General features: G+C 33.2%; 1 protein-coding gene across 2 annotated transcripts in view; it reads right to left on the bottom strand.

Moving 5' to 3' along the window:
- LAMA2 (laminin subunit alpha 2) overlaps nt 1–20,957 on the bottom strand; it is a gene marked incomplete at both ends in the record, with an annotated part of 652,317 nt that overhangs the window by 357,595 nt on the left and 273,765 nt on the right. For both annotated transcript variants that reach the window (XM_080699817.1, XM_080699818.1), the window contains 3 exons: nt 1,465–1,625; nt 7,358–7,457; nt 16,521–16,699. In XM_080699817.1, coding sequence (XP_080555943.1) covers nt 1,465–1,625; nt 7,358–7,457; nt 16,521–16,699 — 440 coding nt within the window. The remainder of the gene's footprint in view (nt 1–1,464; nt 1,626–7,357; nt 7,458–16,520; nt 16,700–20,957) is intronic.

Below are 20,957 nucleotides of genomic sequence, written 5' to 3'. Positions count from 1 at the left end.
GGTTAGAGATTGTCATGGAGTTTTGGAAAAATGAATAAAGCACAAACAAGATATTTTTTAGTATATATTAGAGAAGAACTACTAAAAGCCTGTAGGGTTGCCCAAAAAGACATTTAGACTACAGAATAGTGTCCTTTAGCAAGCAATCAGTCACAGACAGCTATTCGATCTTGCTCTACAGGAATAATTTCTCATTTCAGATATTAGAAGGTAATACACTAAATCTAGAAAATTTAATACACCCATTACGTGATAATTCTTTACCATGGGCTTGTGGACTGTCTGTACTGACTTGAATAGATGGTAAGTAATACAAGTAGTCCAGTTCCAATTGACCAAGAAAGATACTTAAATTGTTTCTGATATAATATATGCCTACTATGTTGCTATTATAATATTATAATTTTAGCTTGATATTTTAGACATGCTTCTTCTAAAACACATATACTTAACATTAAAATTAGTATTTATTATTAATATTAAAATAATATTTTCAACCTATCTGGTACTTATGGCTTAAAGTTTATATATATATATATATATATATATATATATACACATGTATCGATTATAACAGTATTGTAGAGCTTCCTAGATTAAGACCAACAAATTAATAATAAATATTTTTAGTAAGGTTCCATCTATGATTAAAAACAAAGAAGTAATTTTCCTCGTGGATCACTATGGCATGTTAACTTTTTCAAAGAATTATTTATTCTCTCAGGTGAATTAGCTATACTCTGATCAGAATATTATGAGATTGATCCTATAGCTCAAGTACATCTGTCTTACCACAGTAGATTCCCTCATGCCACTCTGCTTCCTCTATGTGTATAAGCTGCAGGTGTAATGCATCCTTGGTGTTAACATGATGAGCTATTAGCTGAGCAGGTACAACAAATAAAATTGCATCTAAGCGCACTCTTGAGAGATAATATTGAATCTCTAATAAATTCTACTAGGATACTTTTGTTAATTAACAGGAGAGTTGAATATGGTGAGAATCTTAAGACTTTTCTGGGTACAAACTTCAGAGATTACTTAAAAATCAAGAATCAAACACTTGAAAGAATTCTTTACAAAACTGGATGCTAAGCTATAGGTTTGATTATAATGTGATTTTTAAATAGTTAATTTTTATAGAGCTGTTACAGTCTTTTTTAATTAACAGTTTAGATGGGCAATGGGGGATGTCATTTTGTTAGAAAATGGCACCGAAAGTTGAGGTGACTTATCCTCTGTGTATTTGTAATTTTTAGATAAATGATAGATGACTTAAAAATGCCTTGCTGCAGTGAACCCAGTAAGAACTTAAGGATACTTAGAGGAGTCTCATACAACAGTGCAGACAGGGGTAAATCATAGATCTTACAACTGCTTAAAGCCAGCAGAAATATCAGAGAAGCCAAGAAAAAAATGACCTTTTGCTTTGACAGTGGAACATTACTGGAATAAACAATGTACCTTGCAGTTGCATGGCCCAATGCAAGGGTCCTCATTTGTGCTCCCCAAGCCACTGCAGTTACACGGTTTGCAGTCAGGGTAGCCAGTGTAGCCCCTGGCACACCGATCACAGCTCACTCCTCCAAAGCCAGGTTTGCAATGACAGGATCCAGGTGCCAGACCTGAAGGAAGAGGCAGTACATATCAGTACACTTGAAATAAATAACTTAGTTCTCAAGGCCTTAATTGTATCAATATTTAATAACTGATTGTGACACAAAAATTATATTTTTTCTGTATGTCAATAAAGTTAAAACCAAAGAATATGGAGCTTAAATAGAAGCTTGCTACATTTAAGCTCACATAGTATCTTCTAAATTACCTTTTAAAACACTAAGAAAGATAAAAGGAAAAATTAAATTTCACAGCATCTATAAAACTACCATCTACCAAGACTACAGAAAAATTTTAACAATAATGAAGACAATTTTCATAAAATATATGATTAATGATAGTAAACTGATAAAAATTAAAAGCACTAACATGTCTACTAGACAGCTCAAAATGCCAACCCTGCCCCACCACACCACCATAAGATAGGGAAGAGCCTTGGGAATGAAGATATTTATTTTATTTACTATTTTCTTTTATTTATTTTTATCTTATTTGTGGTACTGGGTATTCTACTTCTGAGGTACACCCCCAGTTATTTTTATTTTTTGTTTTGAAACAGGGTCTCACTAGGTCACCGAGAGTCTTCCTATGTTGCTGAGTCTGTCATCCAACCTGCAATATTCCTGTCTTACCTTCCCAAATACTGGCAATACAAGTGTGTGCCACCATGCCTAGCAGATGTTACCTTAAAAATTAGTCTAAGTTTTCTAAAGAATCTCCACACTGATCTCCATTGCAGCTGAACCAGTTTGCAACTCCACCAGCAGTATGGAAGAGTTCCCATTTCCCCATATCCTCACCAACATGTATTGTTATTTGACTTTTAGATGATTGCCATTCTGACTGGGGTTAGATGGAATTCCAGTGTATAGTTTTGATTTGCATCTCCCTGATTGCTGATGATGGACATTTTTTCTTGTATTTATTGGTCATTTGTAGCTCTTCTTTTGTGAAGAGTTTTTCAATTCAGTTGCCCATTTCTTTATTGGGTTATTGGTTTAGTGTAAAGTGTAAAATCTTTCGAGTTCTTCGTATATTCTAGATATTAGTCCTCTGTCAGAGGGATAGTTGGTAAAGATCTCCCATTCTGTAGGCTTTCTCTTTAGACTCTTGATGATTTCCTTTGCTAAGCAGAAACTTTTTAGTTTGATGCCATCACTTATTAATTATTGTTTTAATTTCCTTAGCTTCAGGGGTCTTGTTGAGAAAGTTTCTACCTGTGCCTGGTTTATTAATGGAAATACTTCCATTGCCTATGTGTATACATGTGAATAGATCAATGTTAATCTGGGTACTCTGTATCATTGGGAGGGAGGGAAATGGGAAGCAATGGGGGGGACACCAAGTGCTATGCGCATGTATGTCATTGTCAACATGATTTACATTATGATGTAAGACCATAATGCACAAATAAAAGCACAAAAAAGTAGTCTAAGAATAATAATCTAAGGACAGTATCACTGGTAGTACTACTAAAGAAATGACTAAGAGTGTCCATGGGTAGGGATAGTGTAGACAACAATAGAATAAATAGAAGAGGGATATGAAATAAGTTTAAATTTTTTACATAGAGAAATAGAAAAGATAATTTTTATCCCCATGGACACCTTTAGTTTATTCTTAGAGAATTAATCAAATAGAGTTCATCAAAAATAAAGAAAAAAAGAAAGAGGAAAAATCAAGGATATATTATTGTCAGAAAGCAGAAATTGAACAAAAAGTAAAAGGTACAAATACTTACTAAATATGTATTGGAAATATGGATGTATATAAATATGTATAACATATATGGATGTATATAAATGAGTAAATACATATAAATGAGATATTGTTCCTATTTGAAACATGCATATATTGCACACAAATTATGTGCAAAATAACTAGAAATATAGATATATTAATAGTAAAATAGTATAATATTTAAAAATAGTATAATATGCAATAAGAAATCATATAGGAAAACAGAAACAAAACCAGATATGGTGGCCTATAATTCCAATAACCAAAAGCTGAGACAGGAGGATCACAAATTTGAGGCCAGTACACAGTAACTTAATGAAACTCTGTTTCAAAATAAAAAATAGAAAAGCCTGTGGATATAGCTTAGTAAAAAATGCCCGTGGGTTCAATCCCTAGGACCACACACACACACACACACACACACACACACACCCCAAAAAAATAAAATAAAATAAAAAGAAAATAGTTACAGTAATACTAATTTGGGCCATCATATAAAATATTCCATAGAATAAGCTCTCAATTTACATTGATAAAGATGAAAATAACAAATATTTCATTCATTACATTTAAGTTTCAAATAAGTACTAAATATAAGTTCAAAAATATATAGATATCAAAATGCTAGAAATAAAAAATTATTCACCAAAATTTATAGAATAATTTATAAATGTGTTCATTGGTTAAAGTACAAATTATTTGATAGTTATTAATATCAATTACTATTTCTAGATTTAAATAATTATGAATTTGAAACAATAAAATTTTATAAAAATCCAGCTTTTGTGTAAAAAAATAAATATTTCTAATGAATAACTTCTGGGTTAAAAAAAATCAAGATTTCAATTGTAGATAAGGTATTTTTCTAGTAAAATACAATAGTAGTGAAAAAGAAACAGCAATGCTTTTTAGATATGGAAAAACTATAACAATTAAGTAGTTGTCTTATTAATAAATAATTAGATAAAATGCATTTTGGGTAATTATAAAATGGCACCACAGGAAAGATGGAAAATTTGAAAATTAAAAGAAAACCAAGCAAAAAAGAAATCTTAAACAAAGCTAATAAGGATGTCAAAAGAGGGCTTTGCAACTCAGTAAGACCCGGCTTCAAAATAAAGAATAAAAAATAGGGCCAGGGCTGTAGCTAAGATGTAGAATGCCCCTGGGTTCCATCCCCAGTATGGCATAAAAGAAGGAAATTATCAAAGAATTACTGCAAACAAATATTTTGATACTAGTTATATTTTACAATATGTTTTCAAAGTTTTATATGCCTATAGGTCATATAAAAATGAACAATCATACAATTCAATTTATAAAAACTTGACATCAAAATATAACCAAGACAACCACAAATAATTAAAAAGCTACTAACAATTAAATAGAAAAGTAATTTTATACCAAACATTAAATTAAATAGGCTAATTCAGTTAGTACTCAAAACTTCAATCAGAAATAAACTCTATTATAGGTGAGAAAACTAAGGAACAGAGAAATTGACTCGCCTGATGAGATAGTTGCAGAACTGGAAGGTGTCAGGTTCATGGTTCATGAAATATATGGATCCAGGTTAGAAAATCATAAAATAGCTATCATACTGAATCTAAAAGTACATTGAAAGGGCCCTAAGTTGGGCATGGTGGTGCATGCCTGTAATGCTCAACTGGGAGGTTGGGTTATACAATTTGAATAAGTAGTTCAAACCATCAGATCATGTTTCCAATTTTCCTAAAGAGACCATCATATCAAACATAGAATGATGTTAAATTGCCTTGTAACTTTGGTCTATATTTAATAATATGTGTCTAATTAAAATATTACAAATCTTGATTATATTTCAACTTTGTAAGAAATAATTATTAATTTAGAAACAAGTATAACTTAATCATATATTTTACTCTGTATCAAAAATAATTATACACAAATTGGTTCACTAAAGCATTGGTTATAATACATAAAAATTAGAAAAGTTTAATATTTCTATAAAGTTGAGAGAATAAATAATTATGGTACAACCATATTCTAATCTGTTATTAATATGATGAAACCAGATTTCAGAAGATTTTAATAGATCAGGAGAAAATTCATATGTAAAACAGAAAGAACAATATTAAAAATCTCTTCTACCATTTTGTACCCCATTAAGATGTATGACCCCAAATTACCAATAAAAAAATCTCTATAAATTATAATAAAAACAAATATTTACACTAATCTGTTGAATTACCTCTGCTTTATACATATATTTCTCTACTCTTATAGCTTTTTCATATGATATACTTATTTGAAAGTATACTTATTTGTTAAATGACATTGTAGAAAATGATACTATGATTTAGATGTTATCAAAGACAGGAAAAGGGCCTCAAAAGGAAAAATATTCCAGTAATTTATAATTCTGAATAGTTAAAGTACCAGTTATATAATATTTTAAGATATATGTTACATATAATGCTGAAACTCATAACCCTATAGTTTTATAAATAAAGCAGGTAAACTAAACTGTGCCAAAGAAACACTGTCAACTTTTAACTTGAAAATCATAAAGGGGAAAAGACCTACAATGGCCGGGCGTGGTGGCGCACGCTTGTAATCCCCGCACTTGGGAGGCTGAGACAGGAGGATCGCAAGGGTTTGAAGCCAGCATCAGCTACTTAGTGAGGCTCTCAGCAACTTAGTGAGACCCTGCTTCCAAATAAAATATAAAAAAGGTGTGGGAGTATAGCCTGGAGGTAGAAAGCCTCTGGGTTCCAACCTCCAGTACCACACACACAAAAAAAAAGACCTACAGTGTAGCCATGATTTATATTAGTCTTTCCATAGAAAGCAAAAATTTACTCAGATATAAAGAAACTGTTCTAAGTATATTTTATGAATTTTCTACTTAAACTTGGCAATCAACTGCCCTAGAAGTCACTCCCAGATGTTCTCTATCGAGGAGTTAAATTGGCATATGATTTCTTAATATATGAAGTTCATCATGTCTTTCATTGCTCAAAGTATTTGAGTTAAATTAATGTCAGCTTCTTTCCTTTTAACTCATGACAATTACCTTTTATAGTCCTTTATGTACACTTCTAGCTTTCTGTATTACTGTCTACATCTCAATATGTGATCTCTATTTGCCTCCCATAACAGCACATGACCCCTCAGTGAATGTTGCCATTCTACACAAGAACACATAGAAGCTATAAAACAGTAGATAATGACATAAAATCTGTAGTCACCACAGATTAACAATCACCTTTCTTTCACAGATTAACAATCACCATACCACACACATGCATGCACATACACACTGACACACACACGTTCATGCCCCACATGTCATCTTGTGATAGAACACTAGTCAATAATAAACCACATATAAGATGTTGTTTCCTTAAGATTCTATCATCTACTGAAGTTTCAGTTTATTATTATTTTTATGTATGTATTTATTTATATATTGTAGTACCAGGAATTGAACCCAAGGACATTCTGCCTCTGAGCTACAACCTCAGACCTAATTTTTTATTCTTTATTTAGAAACAGAGTTTCATTAAGTTGTAGATGGTCTTACTAAACAGCTGAGGCTGGCCACAAACGTGTGATCCACCTGTTTCAGCATCCCAAATACTGGGATTACAAATGACTAAGCTAAAGTTATAGTTTATGTGAGCACACTTTATGAAATTTGCACAATAATAAAATAACATAATGGAACATTGCCCAGAACTTATCTCTATAGTATAGTGACATGTGACAGTAAATATAAATGTACACATACACACAACCCCACACATATGAATTTTAAAACAAATGATTAAAATTCTTAAAGCATTACAATTAAATGCAATGCCAATTATTAGGAAAATAAAAAAGTTCCTGGAGGAAACACTGGTTTATTTATAAGAATATTTATAACATGAATGGAATTTACTGCATACTGTTCTGAAATGACCACATGCGGCCATTCACTGTCTTTCATGGGAGCTGGGCCCTACAGCACTCTCACCTCGCCGAGCATATTTCTCATCCTTGACACAGATTTCATTTATGGAACCAACTGCATCACAGTGACATGGCTGGCACGGTCTTGGGTAATTTGGCGACACCTAACAAAAAAATTAAAATGCTTGTAATCAAGTCTAGTATAAACATCAGCATTTTTCAATTCAGCAACTTTTAAGGATAAATTATTCCAATAATATATAGTAAATTATTTTGAGAAAAATTAAGAGAAATTATTTTAATACATTTGTAGCCATTACAGTCTAGTTTTTCTAAATATTTGCACAAAGAAGACAATACAACAAGTACTTGTTACCAAGATTCACCAATTATCAAAATTTTGTTATATGTCATCTTTTTTATCCTTTGCTGAGTTTTATAAAGGAAATTCCAAAAAAGTGCTTTCTATCCCTACATATTTAAGGATGCATGTCTTTTATCACCACAATGTCATCATCATAGCAAAGCAAAATAACATTTCATTAGCACACTCTAACATGTATTTCAAAATAAATTCGTCCTGATTGTTTTGTTTTTATTATAATATAGTCCAAATTAGCAATGTGAATTTTCTCAACATGTATTATTCAAGAACTTTTCCACACTGATCAAAGTATGATTAATTAAAAATTTATTTAAAGTTTTAAATCAAAAAAAGGTAGTACTAAATACTTAAGCTAAAATTTTGGTTTCTAGGAAACTATATAACCTGAGAAGAAATTCTGTAACCATCTAATTAGAAAAACTTGAGCTCAGATCCCTGTGAGGCCACTTATGGGCTGTGTAGTCTTCTGTAACTTATTTATTTTCTTATAAAATAAGAACAATATAAACAACCACATTGATGTTATATAAATTGAAATTAGAAATAATAATATATAAAGTATTTAATAAGACTGGTATAAATTAAATTATTAATAGAAGTAGTAGCTTTTTTTGTTTGAATATATTGGTAAACAAATCTACACCATGCTTACATAATGTATATATGACATTTCTTTTTCTAAATGAAATAGGAAAAGGAAAGAAAAAAAGCCTAAGCCCTAAATTAGCAACCCAAGAAATATACATCCATGTAAATATTTTCTTCAATACATTTTTTCATACATTGTAATGTTTGGATTTTTGAGTGTGTGTGGTGTACTGGGGTTCCTGGAAGCCCTTCTACCTCTGGGCTACACTCCCAGACCTATTTTATATATTTTTTTTATTTGGAAACAGGGTCTCCTAAGCCAGCATGGCTGGGTTCGAACCTGCACGATCCTCCTGTCTCTGCCTCCCAAGCATGGGGATTACAAGTGTGCGCCACCATGCCAGGCTGTAATGTTTGGATTTTGAATGTCTCCAGTAGCTCTCGTGGAATTAAGGTAGCAATGTTGGAAGCCAGCTTGGTTGCTAAAGGAGGGGTTGCTGAGAGCACAGCCTTGGAGATTATATAAGGTTCTCTCCTCCTCTTGCTCTCTCTCGGCTTCTGGCCCCCATGATGTGAAATTAGATCCCTCCCTATGGTCTTCCTCTCCCAGTTCCCACAGTCATGCCCTGAGCTCCCTGGGCCTATCCTGACATAGACTGAACCACTGAATCTTGAAAAACTGTGAACACATAATTCATCCTTCCTCTAAATTGTGTAGTCAGTTGTTTTAGATTATGGCAGTGAGAATGTTGCCTAAGACAGACATTAGTACCAGATAAGTGGGGTCACAGCCAATTTTAAAATCTGACCTTGTGTTGATCAAAGAATTAAAAATTAGACCTGAGACTGTGAAGTTAGTAGAGGAGAGCATAGGTTCAACACTACAACATATTGGCACAGGCAGTAACTTTCTCAACAAAATCTCCAAAGCTCAGGAAATTAAAGCAAGAATAAACAATTGGGATAACATCAAACTAAAAAGTTTCTTCTCTTCAAAGGAAACTATCAATAATCTAAAGAGGAAGCCTTCAGAATGGGAAAGGATCTTTACCAGCCACCATTCTGATAGGGGGTAATATCCAGAATATACAAAGAGCTCAAAAGACTCTACACTAGCAAAACAAACAACCCAATCAAGAAATGGGCAAATGAACTAAATAGACACTTCACAAAAGAAGAGATACAAAGGGCCAATAGGTACATGAAAAGATGTTCTTCATCACTGGCCATCAGGGAAATGCAAATCAAAACTACACTGAGATTCCATCTAACCCCAGTCAGAGTGGCAAGCATAAAGAAATCAAACAACAACAAATGCTGGCAAGGATGTGGGGAAAGAGGAACTCTTTTACACTGTTGGTGGGAATGCAAACTAGTTCAACCACTATGGAGATCTGTGTGGAGATTCCTAAGAAAGATGGGAATATATCCACTATATGATCCAGCTATACCACTCCTGGGTATCTTTCCAAAGGGGATGAATTCAGAGAAATACAGCAACATATGCATACCTATGTTCATAGCAGCACAATTTGTAATAGCCAAAATATGGAACCAACCCAGACCACCATCAACAGATGAATGGATAGCAAAACTGTGGGAAATACACACAATGGAATTCTATTCAGTCATAAAGAAAAACAAAATTATATCACTTGCAAGAAGATGGAAAGCCCTGGAGAGCATCATGTTAAGTGAGATCAGCCAAGCACAGAAGGAGAAGGTACATATGTTTCCTCTAATATGCCCAAACTAGGAAACACAAAGGATACCAGTGGGACTCCAGATAATGGAGGGGAAATACCAGCAAAGTTTGAATGGAAAGATAGGAGAGGAGGAAGGCTGATCTTGATTAGTGAGGGTCTATATCTGAACATGTGTAAAATTATGAGTAAGACATGGTTAACCTGGACAACCACTGGTGGGAGGGGGGAAGGGAAAATGGGGGTGGGGGAGAGGGCACCAAATATAGTTTAAATGTATACTATTTATGTTCAATAAAAAAATTGTTAAAAAAAAATCTGACCTTGTGGATTGTGAATCTTTGGAACTGGTTTGTGATAGGAAAGTGGAAGGGCCAGAATGCAGATAGAAAGATGGTGAGTAGAGAATGTGCTCAGGAAATTTCTGAGGGCAAAAAACACTCCATAGGAAAATGGAGCAGAGGTCACCCATGTTACATTCTGGCAAAGAAGTTATAGTAATCTTCTCATGTCCTGGAATGCCAAATTTAAAGATGATAAGCTGATTGAGATGGAAGAGGAAATTCAGAACAGCAAAGTATCTAAACTGATTTATGGATATTGATGTTCATGTTCAGCAAAGTGCATACTGAATTTGGGGAGCAGAAAGTAAAGTAAAGAGACTATATAGACTTTCAGTTTGGCCAGAGAAGCACATGTAAATTAGGGACCCATCAGAATGACCTTGTGGAAGAAATTAAGATGAATGGAAGGAAAGGAGAAATGTTGCCCATGAAGGAAGCAGGCTAGTGAAAGCCTGGATGGAGACAGGCCAAAAGGCTGTGAATGGAAAGGGCACAGAAGTAGTGATTAAAAAGGGCATGATTACCTTTCTTGCTGGTGGTCCATCCAGTACTAACATAATGCTGGCTTCACTGTGAAAAAAAGAATCATGAAATCATCCCCCCAGCCCCAGATTTCAAAGGAAGGCCTGGGAAGCTAGACAATATGTGAAAGGGCTAGAAAATTCCTGCAAGCAGGTCCAAATGGGGCAATTTGTGAAGCTCTGGGGACAAAGCCAAGATCACAGGAAAATCCCTGAAATTTAGAGATGACAGCAACATGGAATAATGCCAAGGAAAGGCTGCAAGCTGTGGCCCATGGAGAGAAGCTAGAGGAGCCAATACATGGCCCACTGAAGTCAACCAGGTCACGTAGGCAGAGCTGCCAAGGCCCCTTGGAGATTGCATTTTATCATCATGTGTCCCAGGTATCAGAAATAGAGCTGCAGAATCAAATGCTAGCCCTGCTGGATTTTGATGCTATTTTGGTCCAATTCCTTCCTCCTATGGCCCTATTTCTCCCTTTTGTAATGCAAATGTTTACTCTGTGCCATCTTACAATGAATGTATGTAACTGAATTTTTGTATTTACAGAGGCTCACAGCCAGTGCTTACTTTGAGTCTCAGAGGAGGCATTAGACTTTGGACTTTTGAATTTTGCTGGAACTGTTAAGACTTTGGGAACTCGGGAACTCGTAGAGATGGAATAAATGCATTTTAGATTGTGAAGTGGCTGTGAGGTCTAGGGGCCAGGGGCAGAATGTGATGGTTTGGATTTAGAATTTCCCCCTAGCTCTCATGGAAACAAGGTAGCAGTGTTGGAAGCTGGGCTTGATTGCTGAGGAGGGGTCTCTGGGGATGTGGCCTTGGGGATTTAATAAGGTTCTTTCCTCCCACCTTCCCTGCATTTGCTCTTGTATGTCCTCTTTCTCTTTCTCTCTCTCTCTCTCTCTCTCTCTCTCTCTCTCTCTCTCTCTCTCTCTCTCTCTCTTTGCTGCTGCTGCTGCTGCTGCTGCTGTTGGCCTTGTTGGTGCAAGGGCAGAGTCCTTGCTTGCACCTCCCATTTCTCTATTTCCTGTAGCCATTCCCTGAACTCCACAGACTTAGCCTGACAGACTGGAACCCTCAAATCTCCAAAATCTGTCAGCAAATTAATCATCCTTCCTCTAAGTTGTGTAGTTAGTTGTTTGAATGAAGGCAGTAAGAAGGTAAACCAAGATATTCATATATATAAGCTTAATTTATAAGTTGAAATTCATTTGCCAATATAAATCATAATATAAAAGCTGGAATTGTTTATATATTTGATTAAATATGAATCACTTAAGCTCACAGAACAGTTTCAAAATTATCATTTCTTTAGGACATATTCATTCATCTCCCAGTATGAAGTGAGGGCTGTGTATTGCATGATGAAAGGCAAGGTCTGTCCCTTAATCAAAGCTATAGGAATAACAGATTTGAAAGACTGATTAAAGAAAATATGCTAAGTGATAAAAACAGATACATAAGTAGAGCCTTATGGAGAAAAGGGCAAGGGATGATATCATAACATAATTAATGAAGACAATATTTTTCAGAAAAGGTGACATTTAAACTGGAGTTTAAAATATGAGTGAGTAGCCACTTGAGAATGGAATTTGGAGAAAGACTTTCTACCCAAAGAAACCACCAAGAAATAAAACACCACCACCACCAACAACAACAACAACAAACCTCTATAAATTATTGCAAAAACATTTTTGAATAAAATTTTTACTTTTAAAACTCTAATTTCTAGCCAGGTGTGGTGGCACATGCTTGTAATCCAGCATTTGGGAGGCTAAGACAGAATGATTGTGATTTGCATACAGCCTTAGCTATTTAGTGAGGCCCTTTGCAACTCACTGAGACCCTGTTTCCAAATAAAGAATAAGGCTGGGAGTGTAGGTCGAAGGTAGAATGCCTCTAGGTTCCATCCCCAGTACCCCCCCACACACAAATATATATATATATATATATATATATATATATATATATATATATATATATATATATATGTAATTTCTGACCCTAATGATGAGCCTTTTGTAAAGCAAGGCCGTTTAATTTATTTTAATTTATTGTTGCCCATTGTGGTAGCTAGGAAAATGTGCCTGATCAAAAATGTAGATCAGGAAATCTAACCTATAAGATTCTATAAGCATATCTACTTTACATAGATATTTAATTTTATTAAAACAATAATTTTTATTATTATTAGCTTCTTAAGTAAATATTTCCTCATATATATTTCATATATACAATATATGCATGTGCAAATAAAAAGTGTATATTTATTATATAAGACTAAAATCAATTTTAAGACAATTTTAAGATCATCATAGAGGTAAGTTACTTAACTGGAAAACTGCAATGCACAAAAATTTTCTTTCCATAGCTTCATGGATTTCTACCCAAATATTAAGTGCTTGTAAAATTTCCTTTTGCAATTTTAGCTCAGTTTAGCATAAATATTTTTATGCATATCCAAATGCTCCAAAGGAGAGCAGAATCACTTGATTATTTGACAGATAATAAAAAGGTTTTTTTTTTTTTTTTTTTTTTTTTTTTTTGGTGGCACTGGGGTTCCTGGAAGCCCTTCTACCTCCGGGCTACACTCCCAGACCTATTTTTTAATATATTTTTTAAATTGGAAACAGGGTCTCTTAAGCCAGTGCAGCTGGCTTCGAACCTGTGCCATCCTCCTGTCTCTGCTCCCAAGTGCGGGGATTATAAGCGTGCACCATCACACCTGGCCAGATAATAAAAACTTGATCAACCTTCCAGTTCTGATTAAGGCAGACTGTCTTGTATAAAACCAATACACCATTTGATGATGATGATGAATCTAGACAAAGTATATCAATCAAATTATTTGAATACCCATGAAAATAAGCAAAGGAAGGCAGAGAGTAGAAGAATTTGATGTTTGAAAGAAAAAAATTACATTGGGAAAGATCCATGTTTATAGGGGAACATTAATAAAAATCTGTATAAAAACATCCCTGAATATGTAACTAACTCATCTGTATACAGAAATTCATTTAAGATATGCCAAGGAATTCAGTGGAAATCAATAACTGAAAAGCCTAATAATCTGAACAGACTTTTCAAGTGATGCACATCATGAATTCATGGGAAGAAACTAATGAACTTTCCAGACAGAAACTTATATTTAGATATTTATATTATAAAAGAAGAAACATAACCGAGCATGGTTGTATAAGCTTGTAATTCCAGTACTTGGGAGGCTGAAACAGGAGCATCCGGGTTCATGGACAGCCTCATCTACTTAGTGAAGCTTTCCATAACTTAGTGAGACCCTGTTTCAAAAAAATATATATATATACGGCTAGGGGTGTAGCTCTGAGATAGAATGCCCTTGGGTTCAATCCCCAGCACCATAAACATGAAAAGGAAACATTTCAAATCAATACTCTGTTTCTATATTGCTAAAATAGTAAAATATAAGAAACTCAAAACAGGTAAAGAAAATAACATAATAAGCATAAGAACAAAAATCAAATACAGAATGAGGCAAATGTTTTTTAAAGATTAAAAAATTGATAAACTCCTAGAATAGTGATAAGTAAAAAATGATAAAAAATAAAAATTAAAAATTTTAGAAATTAAGGAGTTGTTATCAATATAGATACCCCCAGACTTTAAGAAAGATAGGGGGATATTTCAAAACCTTTTGGCAAAAATTTGACTACTTAGATAAAATAAATAATTATCAAATGTCTGTTCACAAAGAAAGCAAAAGACAGTTTCATTGGGAAATTCTATTCTCATTATTTTAAAAGTATGTCAAACACTTTAATTTGTCTTATACCAATTATTTTACTAATAAAAGGAAGTAGAAGCATTTATGTACCATTATTAGAGGCCAGTATACTCTAATTCTCATGAAGGTAGTAAAATAAAAAGACAAATTAATGTCCCTTATTGCAAATATGTAAAAATCCTTAATTAAATAATATTTTTCAATATGTAAAAATGATAATATTTTATAATCACATGGGATTTAATTCATCAATGCAAAGTTGATTCAATATTCTGTAAGTCAATCAATGCAAATGGATCACATTGAAATATAAGGACAAGGTGGATATGGTAGCACATGCCTGCAATCCCAGTACTTGAGAGGCTGAGACAAGAGGATCACAGGTTCAATTCCAGCCTCAGCAACTTAGTGAGGCTCTCGGTAACTTAGTGAAACCCTTTTTTAAAATAAAGAGTAAAAGCCGGGCGTGGTGGTGCACGCTTGTAATCCCCGCGCTTGGGAGGCAGAGACAGGAGGATCGCGCAGGTTTGAAGCCAGCCGCGCTGGCGTAAGAGACCCTGTTTCAAAAATATAAAATAGGTCTGGGAGTGTAGCCCGGAGGTAGAAGGGCTTCCAGGAACCCCAGTACCACCAAAAATAATAATAATAATAATAATAATAATAATAATAATAATAATAATAATAATAAATAAATAAAGAGTAAAATAGAGCTGGATATAGTTCAGAGATAGAATTCCCCAGGGTTCAATCTCCAGTACCACAAAAAAAGAAAATAAATAAATAAATAAAACAGGAAGGAAGGAAGGAAATGTTATATTTCAGTAGAGCAAAAAGGCATTAGACAAAATTGAGTACCTCTTTATTATAAAAAGTCACAGCTAACTAGGAAGAGTAGAGAAGTTTCAAGATCTGATAAAGGGCATCAATTTAAATAAATTTTGGATGAATACATAACAAAGTCAATTATAAATATTTCTAATAATGGACTAAAAATTGGTAAACTATTCTAAAAATAATTGTTTATAATGATATAAAACAAAATACTGAAGATTAAATTTAACTCCAAATATGCACATCTGTATACTAAAATACTGTTATGAATAAAGAAGATATATTTAGTCAATGGCTATATCTATTGACTAAATGTCTCAATTTTATTACAAAATTATTTTTTCAATATGTATATGCAGATTTCAAACAAAAATATCAAGTAATATTTCTTTACTTGTCAAGTTGATTCTAAATTATAGCAAAATGCAAAAAATTACAATAAACAAAGCAATGCTCAACATGAAGTATAAAACTGTTAGATTTATATTATATGAACTCTAAAATTTTAAAGATAATCTAATTAGCATATGGCATTAGCATAAGGATGGACAAATAGATCCATGGTTCATACTGAGGCTGGAGAAACTGATCTACATGATATGATCACATACTTACTGGTCATGTAAATATTTTATCATTATTTGATACCACTCACAAAGTTTACCTGAGATATGCTCTAATAGTTAAAATTAAAACATTTCTAAGACAATGACCATGACACAGGTGAATATTACTCACCAATGTTGTAAAAATAACAATTGATGCATGCAATGTAGAAAATTCTGTACTGCGTGTATTCTTTTCTATGAAGTCCCCTAAAAGGTAATACTACTTCATGTCCTAAATGTCAGAACAGAATTTTCTGGGGTGGGATTGATTGGATCATTCCAAGGACTGTGGCATAATGGACTTTTCTGGAGGGATTGGAATGTTTTATACCACATCCTTAGAGATTTATGAACAGTTTATAATTATTTTTTAGAATTCGAAGTCTAGATTTTTAGAAAAAGTATCAAAATTATGTTTCTGTATACTATATCATTGTATAAGAAGGCAAAAATAACACTATATAAAGGAAAAGCATACATTACCCCTTTGGGTCTGAAGAAGCCGTCAACACATGTCTCACAATTTATACCCGCAGTATTTTGGGTACAATTAATGCACACACCCCCTCCGACGTATTTTCCATGTATATTCAAACTGAGATTTCTTCTGGCAACATTTTCATCATAATAACATTCTTCAGCTTTTCCATGACAATTGCATGCTACATTAGAAATCAGTAAGTTAGTAAACATTAATTTCAGGTTTCATATGTAGATAAAATATTTTTTATACATTTAGCACATATATACAAATATATTTAGAAAGTAATTTTACTTATTGGATCTATTAATAAATTCATGCTTTTAAACTTAAAATAATTAAAACCTAAATTAAGCTAATTCATATGAAACATAATATTTCACTATTTTTTTATTTATAAAAGTAAAACGGTTTGATTCATATGGTTCAGTCTACAATTTCCTATTACCACACATGATAAATTATTGAATAATAGCACTAAATGATTAACAACCAGGTTATCTGTAATGAATAATTACCATATGTTAATCTTTGTGTTAGATTCTATGGGAAAAGAAGAACATGTAGGATATAATTAATTTTCTTTTACTAATAACTAGAACTTGCCTTCTTAATATACCAGACTCTCCTCTAATCATTTTATATTTCTCATAATAAATTTTAATTAAATGAACCTCTTTCCATATATACAGAGGTACCATAACTTATAAAAGATATCCTAAGTGATATTAGAAATCAAATTCTGAAACCCTGTTTCAGAACCTGTACTCCTAACCCTATTCTGTGTGGTGAGTGAGCTAAGATGCCCGGTGTCAATAAATCAGGACAATCTAAGAACCAGAAGTCTGGTATTGGAGTGTCCTCTCCATTAATTAGTAATCGTGGGATGCAGAGAACTTCTTAATTTTACTAAGACTCAATTTCTCTATAAAACATAGGGTAGTCAATAGTAATTACCAGATAGGAATATTTAAAAGCATCAAGTGAGATAACGCATGTAAATCATTAGCATAATGTCTTATAAATAAGTTCTCAATTGATTTGTTCTGCTCCTAGTCCTCCTTGTGTTTTTCATGTTGCATTATAGGAAATCAAAGCAGTGAAAAATTACTTTGCCCAGAAAGGACTGTGTAAGGCCGTGAACAATACGTGAAATTTCTGTTAGGGTGGAACTAGAAAAAGATGGTTATGTAGATTCAAATGTTGAATTTCTTACCTGTCCTTACATCCTTACAATTACTGTAGGTGTGTGTGTGTGTGTGTGTGTGTGTGTGTGTGTGTGTGTGTGTGTACATAAGTAGACAGCTTAATATTTTTCTTTGTTTTGTGTGGAGGCAGGTGTATATACTTTTCAGAACTGCTTGATTTTCTTTCAGAACTGCTTGATTTTGTTTTTCTAACATTACCTTAGTCTGTGATATTAGATTGTCAGTTGAATGACTTTGAGGAAAAAATTCAAGTCTTAGTGTCATTGTACTGACATATAACTGTTATACAAGTGCCAAATTTAGAAGAATGCCATAGACATACTAAATATTGCCTCAATAAATGTTATCTTCAGTAGTAATTTAATAACTAACACACACACACACACACACACACACACACACACACACACATATATATATATATATATATATATATATATATATATATATATATATATATATCCTGCACAACTACTTTTTTGGAAGGCTACATTTTTGGAAGTATAATTTCTAGTCAAAGGCATATACATTTTAAGTCTTAAAAATTTAAAAAGTTCCTATGCAGAAGTGCTATATTAAATTATTGTCTTCCCAGGAGATATAATGAAACTATTTCTTCACAACCTCACCAATATTGTGTCTTATCAACCCTATTAATATCATCTAGGACATAGTAAATATTCAAGTATTTGTTGAAGAAATGAATGCCCATTTAAATAAATTTTAAAATATATTTTCCTTAGTACTTTCCAAAGTCATAATTGTGATCATCTTTTGTTGGGCTTGTAGAAGTCAAGTTTTAGAATTGTTATGATTTTTGCTTATCTAAACAGTTTATCATTTTTGTTACATATGATTTCTTAATAGGAATATATGGGTTGATATTAGTTTAAAATGTCTACCAAGACTATTTTCAAGGCCATATATACCCAGTGAACTGAAAACATATTGTTAGGACTAATTCACTAAAATACTGAACTTCATGCCAGTTTGGATTTACAATCAGCAGAAATCTTTTTGCAGTATGAACACAGATTTCTCCACTAAGTCACTAAGTTGGACTAGATAATCACACTATATTCGAAGTGATGATATTATGCCCAAATAAGTACTTGTTAAGACATTTGTATAGCTATTCATCTTATTATTTTTCATTACTGACTTTGTTAATGTTGTTATTGTTGTTGTTGTTTTGGGTGGTCAGTGTCCAATAATTGCTATGGCGTAGTTAATACTAATGATTACTGCTCATTCTACTTTTAATATAAGTACATATAAATATTGTTACTATTCAGAATTTATATCTTAATTTTTTTTTTGCGGTACTGGGGCTGGAACCCAGGGGCATCCTACTGCCAAGCTATACCCCCAGTCCTATTTTTTATTCCTTATTTTTGAAACAAGGTCTTACTGAGTTGCAAAGGGCCTCACTAATTATTTGAGGCTGTCCGTGAACCACAATCCTCCTGTTTCAGCCTCCCAAATGCTGGGATTACAAGCGTGCACCACCATGCTTGGATTTTAAAATATTTTTGTCTACTACTAATCAATCTGTCAAAGTTACATATAAAGTATGATGTATTACAGCAATATTTCCAATAGCTAACATATGGAGACAATATAATGTCCATTTGTTAATGAATGAAGATAATGTGTAATACATGTACAAAATATTAATCTATATAAAAGACAAAATTTTCTATTAATGATCACATGGATAGAACTTGAAGGCATCATGTTAACATAAAGTGATCGATTCACTGAAAGAAAAATACTCCATGATTTCATTTGTATATAGAATCTAAAAAAGCTGATTTTATACACATTGAGAGAAGGTGGTCCACACATTGGGAAGAGTAGGAGAAGGGAGAGACAGTGGAAGGTTGGTCATTGAATACTCTTATAGTTTGGATCTGTAATGCCCCTCACAGGTGTTGATGGTTTGGTCCCCAGTGCAGCAATGTTCATAGGTGGGGCTTTGGGAAATGACTGGTTCATGAGGGATCTGATCTCATCTATTGGTGAGTTCATAACTGAATAAACTATTGGGAGGTGATTGGAACTATAGAAGTTGAGGCCTAGTTTGAGATCACTGTGGATATGCCCTAAAACAATAGATCTTCTCCGCAGCTTCTTCCTCGTTCTCTCTGCTTCCTGGCTTACATGAGGTGAGCAATTTTCCTTAATCCCTCCTTTGCACTATGATCCTTCTGCCTTGCCAGTATCCTAAAGGCAATGGAGCAAATTGACCATGAACTGAAACCATGAGCCAAAATAAATCTTCCCTCCTTTTTTTTTTTTTTTTTACAGTGGTAGGGTTGTTTTCCATAGGTATTTTGTCACAGAAACAGAAATCGGACTAACACAAATACTAAGGTATACTTAGAAGTAACAATTTCTGATGTTTTACTGTACAGTAGGGTAACTATAGAAAGTGATAATGTACTACTTACTGTATGTTTCAAATAATCTAGAAGAATTAATTTTAAATATATTCAAAGAAATTATAAATTTTTCAGGATATAGATATGCTCACCCCGATTCTAACACTATGCAACATGTACCTAGATTAAAGCAGCACATGGTACCCCACAAATATGTATAGTTTTTAAGTATCAGCTTAAAAAGGTACTAATTTTCCACAAATTCCATATCTTGCCTTCTTTTTCACCTTTTACTCTTGTGTCATTCCTGACTTCTATACCCAAACACTACCCTTAATAAGTGTAACTGACAAATCCTAATAGTAGCATATTTTTTCTAGTAATAACCTGGCTCTAACACGTGTAAATAATCTCTCACCAGATTTCCCTCCTTTTACTAGATAATAAGTATTTATAAGCTATTTACCATGAAAGGGGTCAGAGTAGGGCTCAGGCTGCAAAGAAAGCAGCTGGAAAGAACTAATCCTTATCCATGTTTTAGAAGCATTTTGCAATTATATGTTTCTAAACATATTGTCTATACAGCCTAGGTTTTATTTAAAGATCATTTCCTTCAGTCTATCCATACATCATGCTCTAACCATAAGGCTCATCCTGATGACAATAAGTGTGTATTGTGCTTTTACATAGACTTCATAATCCTCACCAATGGTAAATTCATAGGTATTTGGTAAATAAAAAACACTTGGAAAGCTGAGTAACTAAGATAACAGAGTAAAGATTTCACTAGTTCTTTCTTTACATAAAATATATAAGTGGAAATATGAGCTTACCTCAAATTATAATG

This window comes from Muscardinus avellanarius, assembly GCF_963383645.1.
Source record: "Muscardinus avellanarius genome assembly, chromosome: 8".
In the NCBI taxonomy this organism is placed as follows: Eukaryota; Metazoa; Chordata; class Mammalia; order Rodentia; family Gliridae; genus Muscardinus; species Muscardinus avellanarius.
The sequence above is the reverse complement of the archived record's forward strand: the minus strand, read 5'-3'. Positions and strand labels throughout refer to the sequence as shown.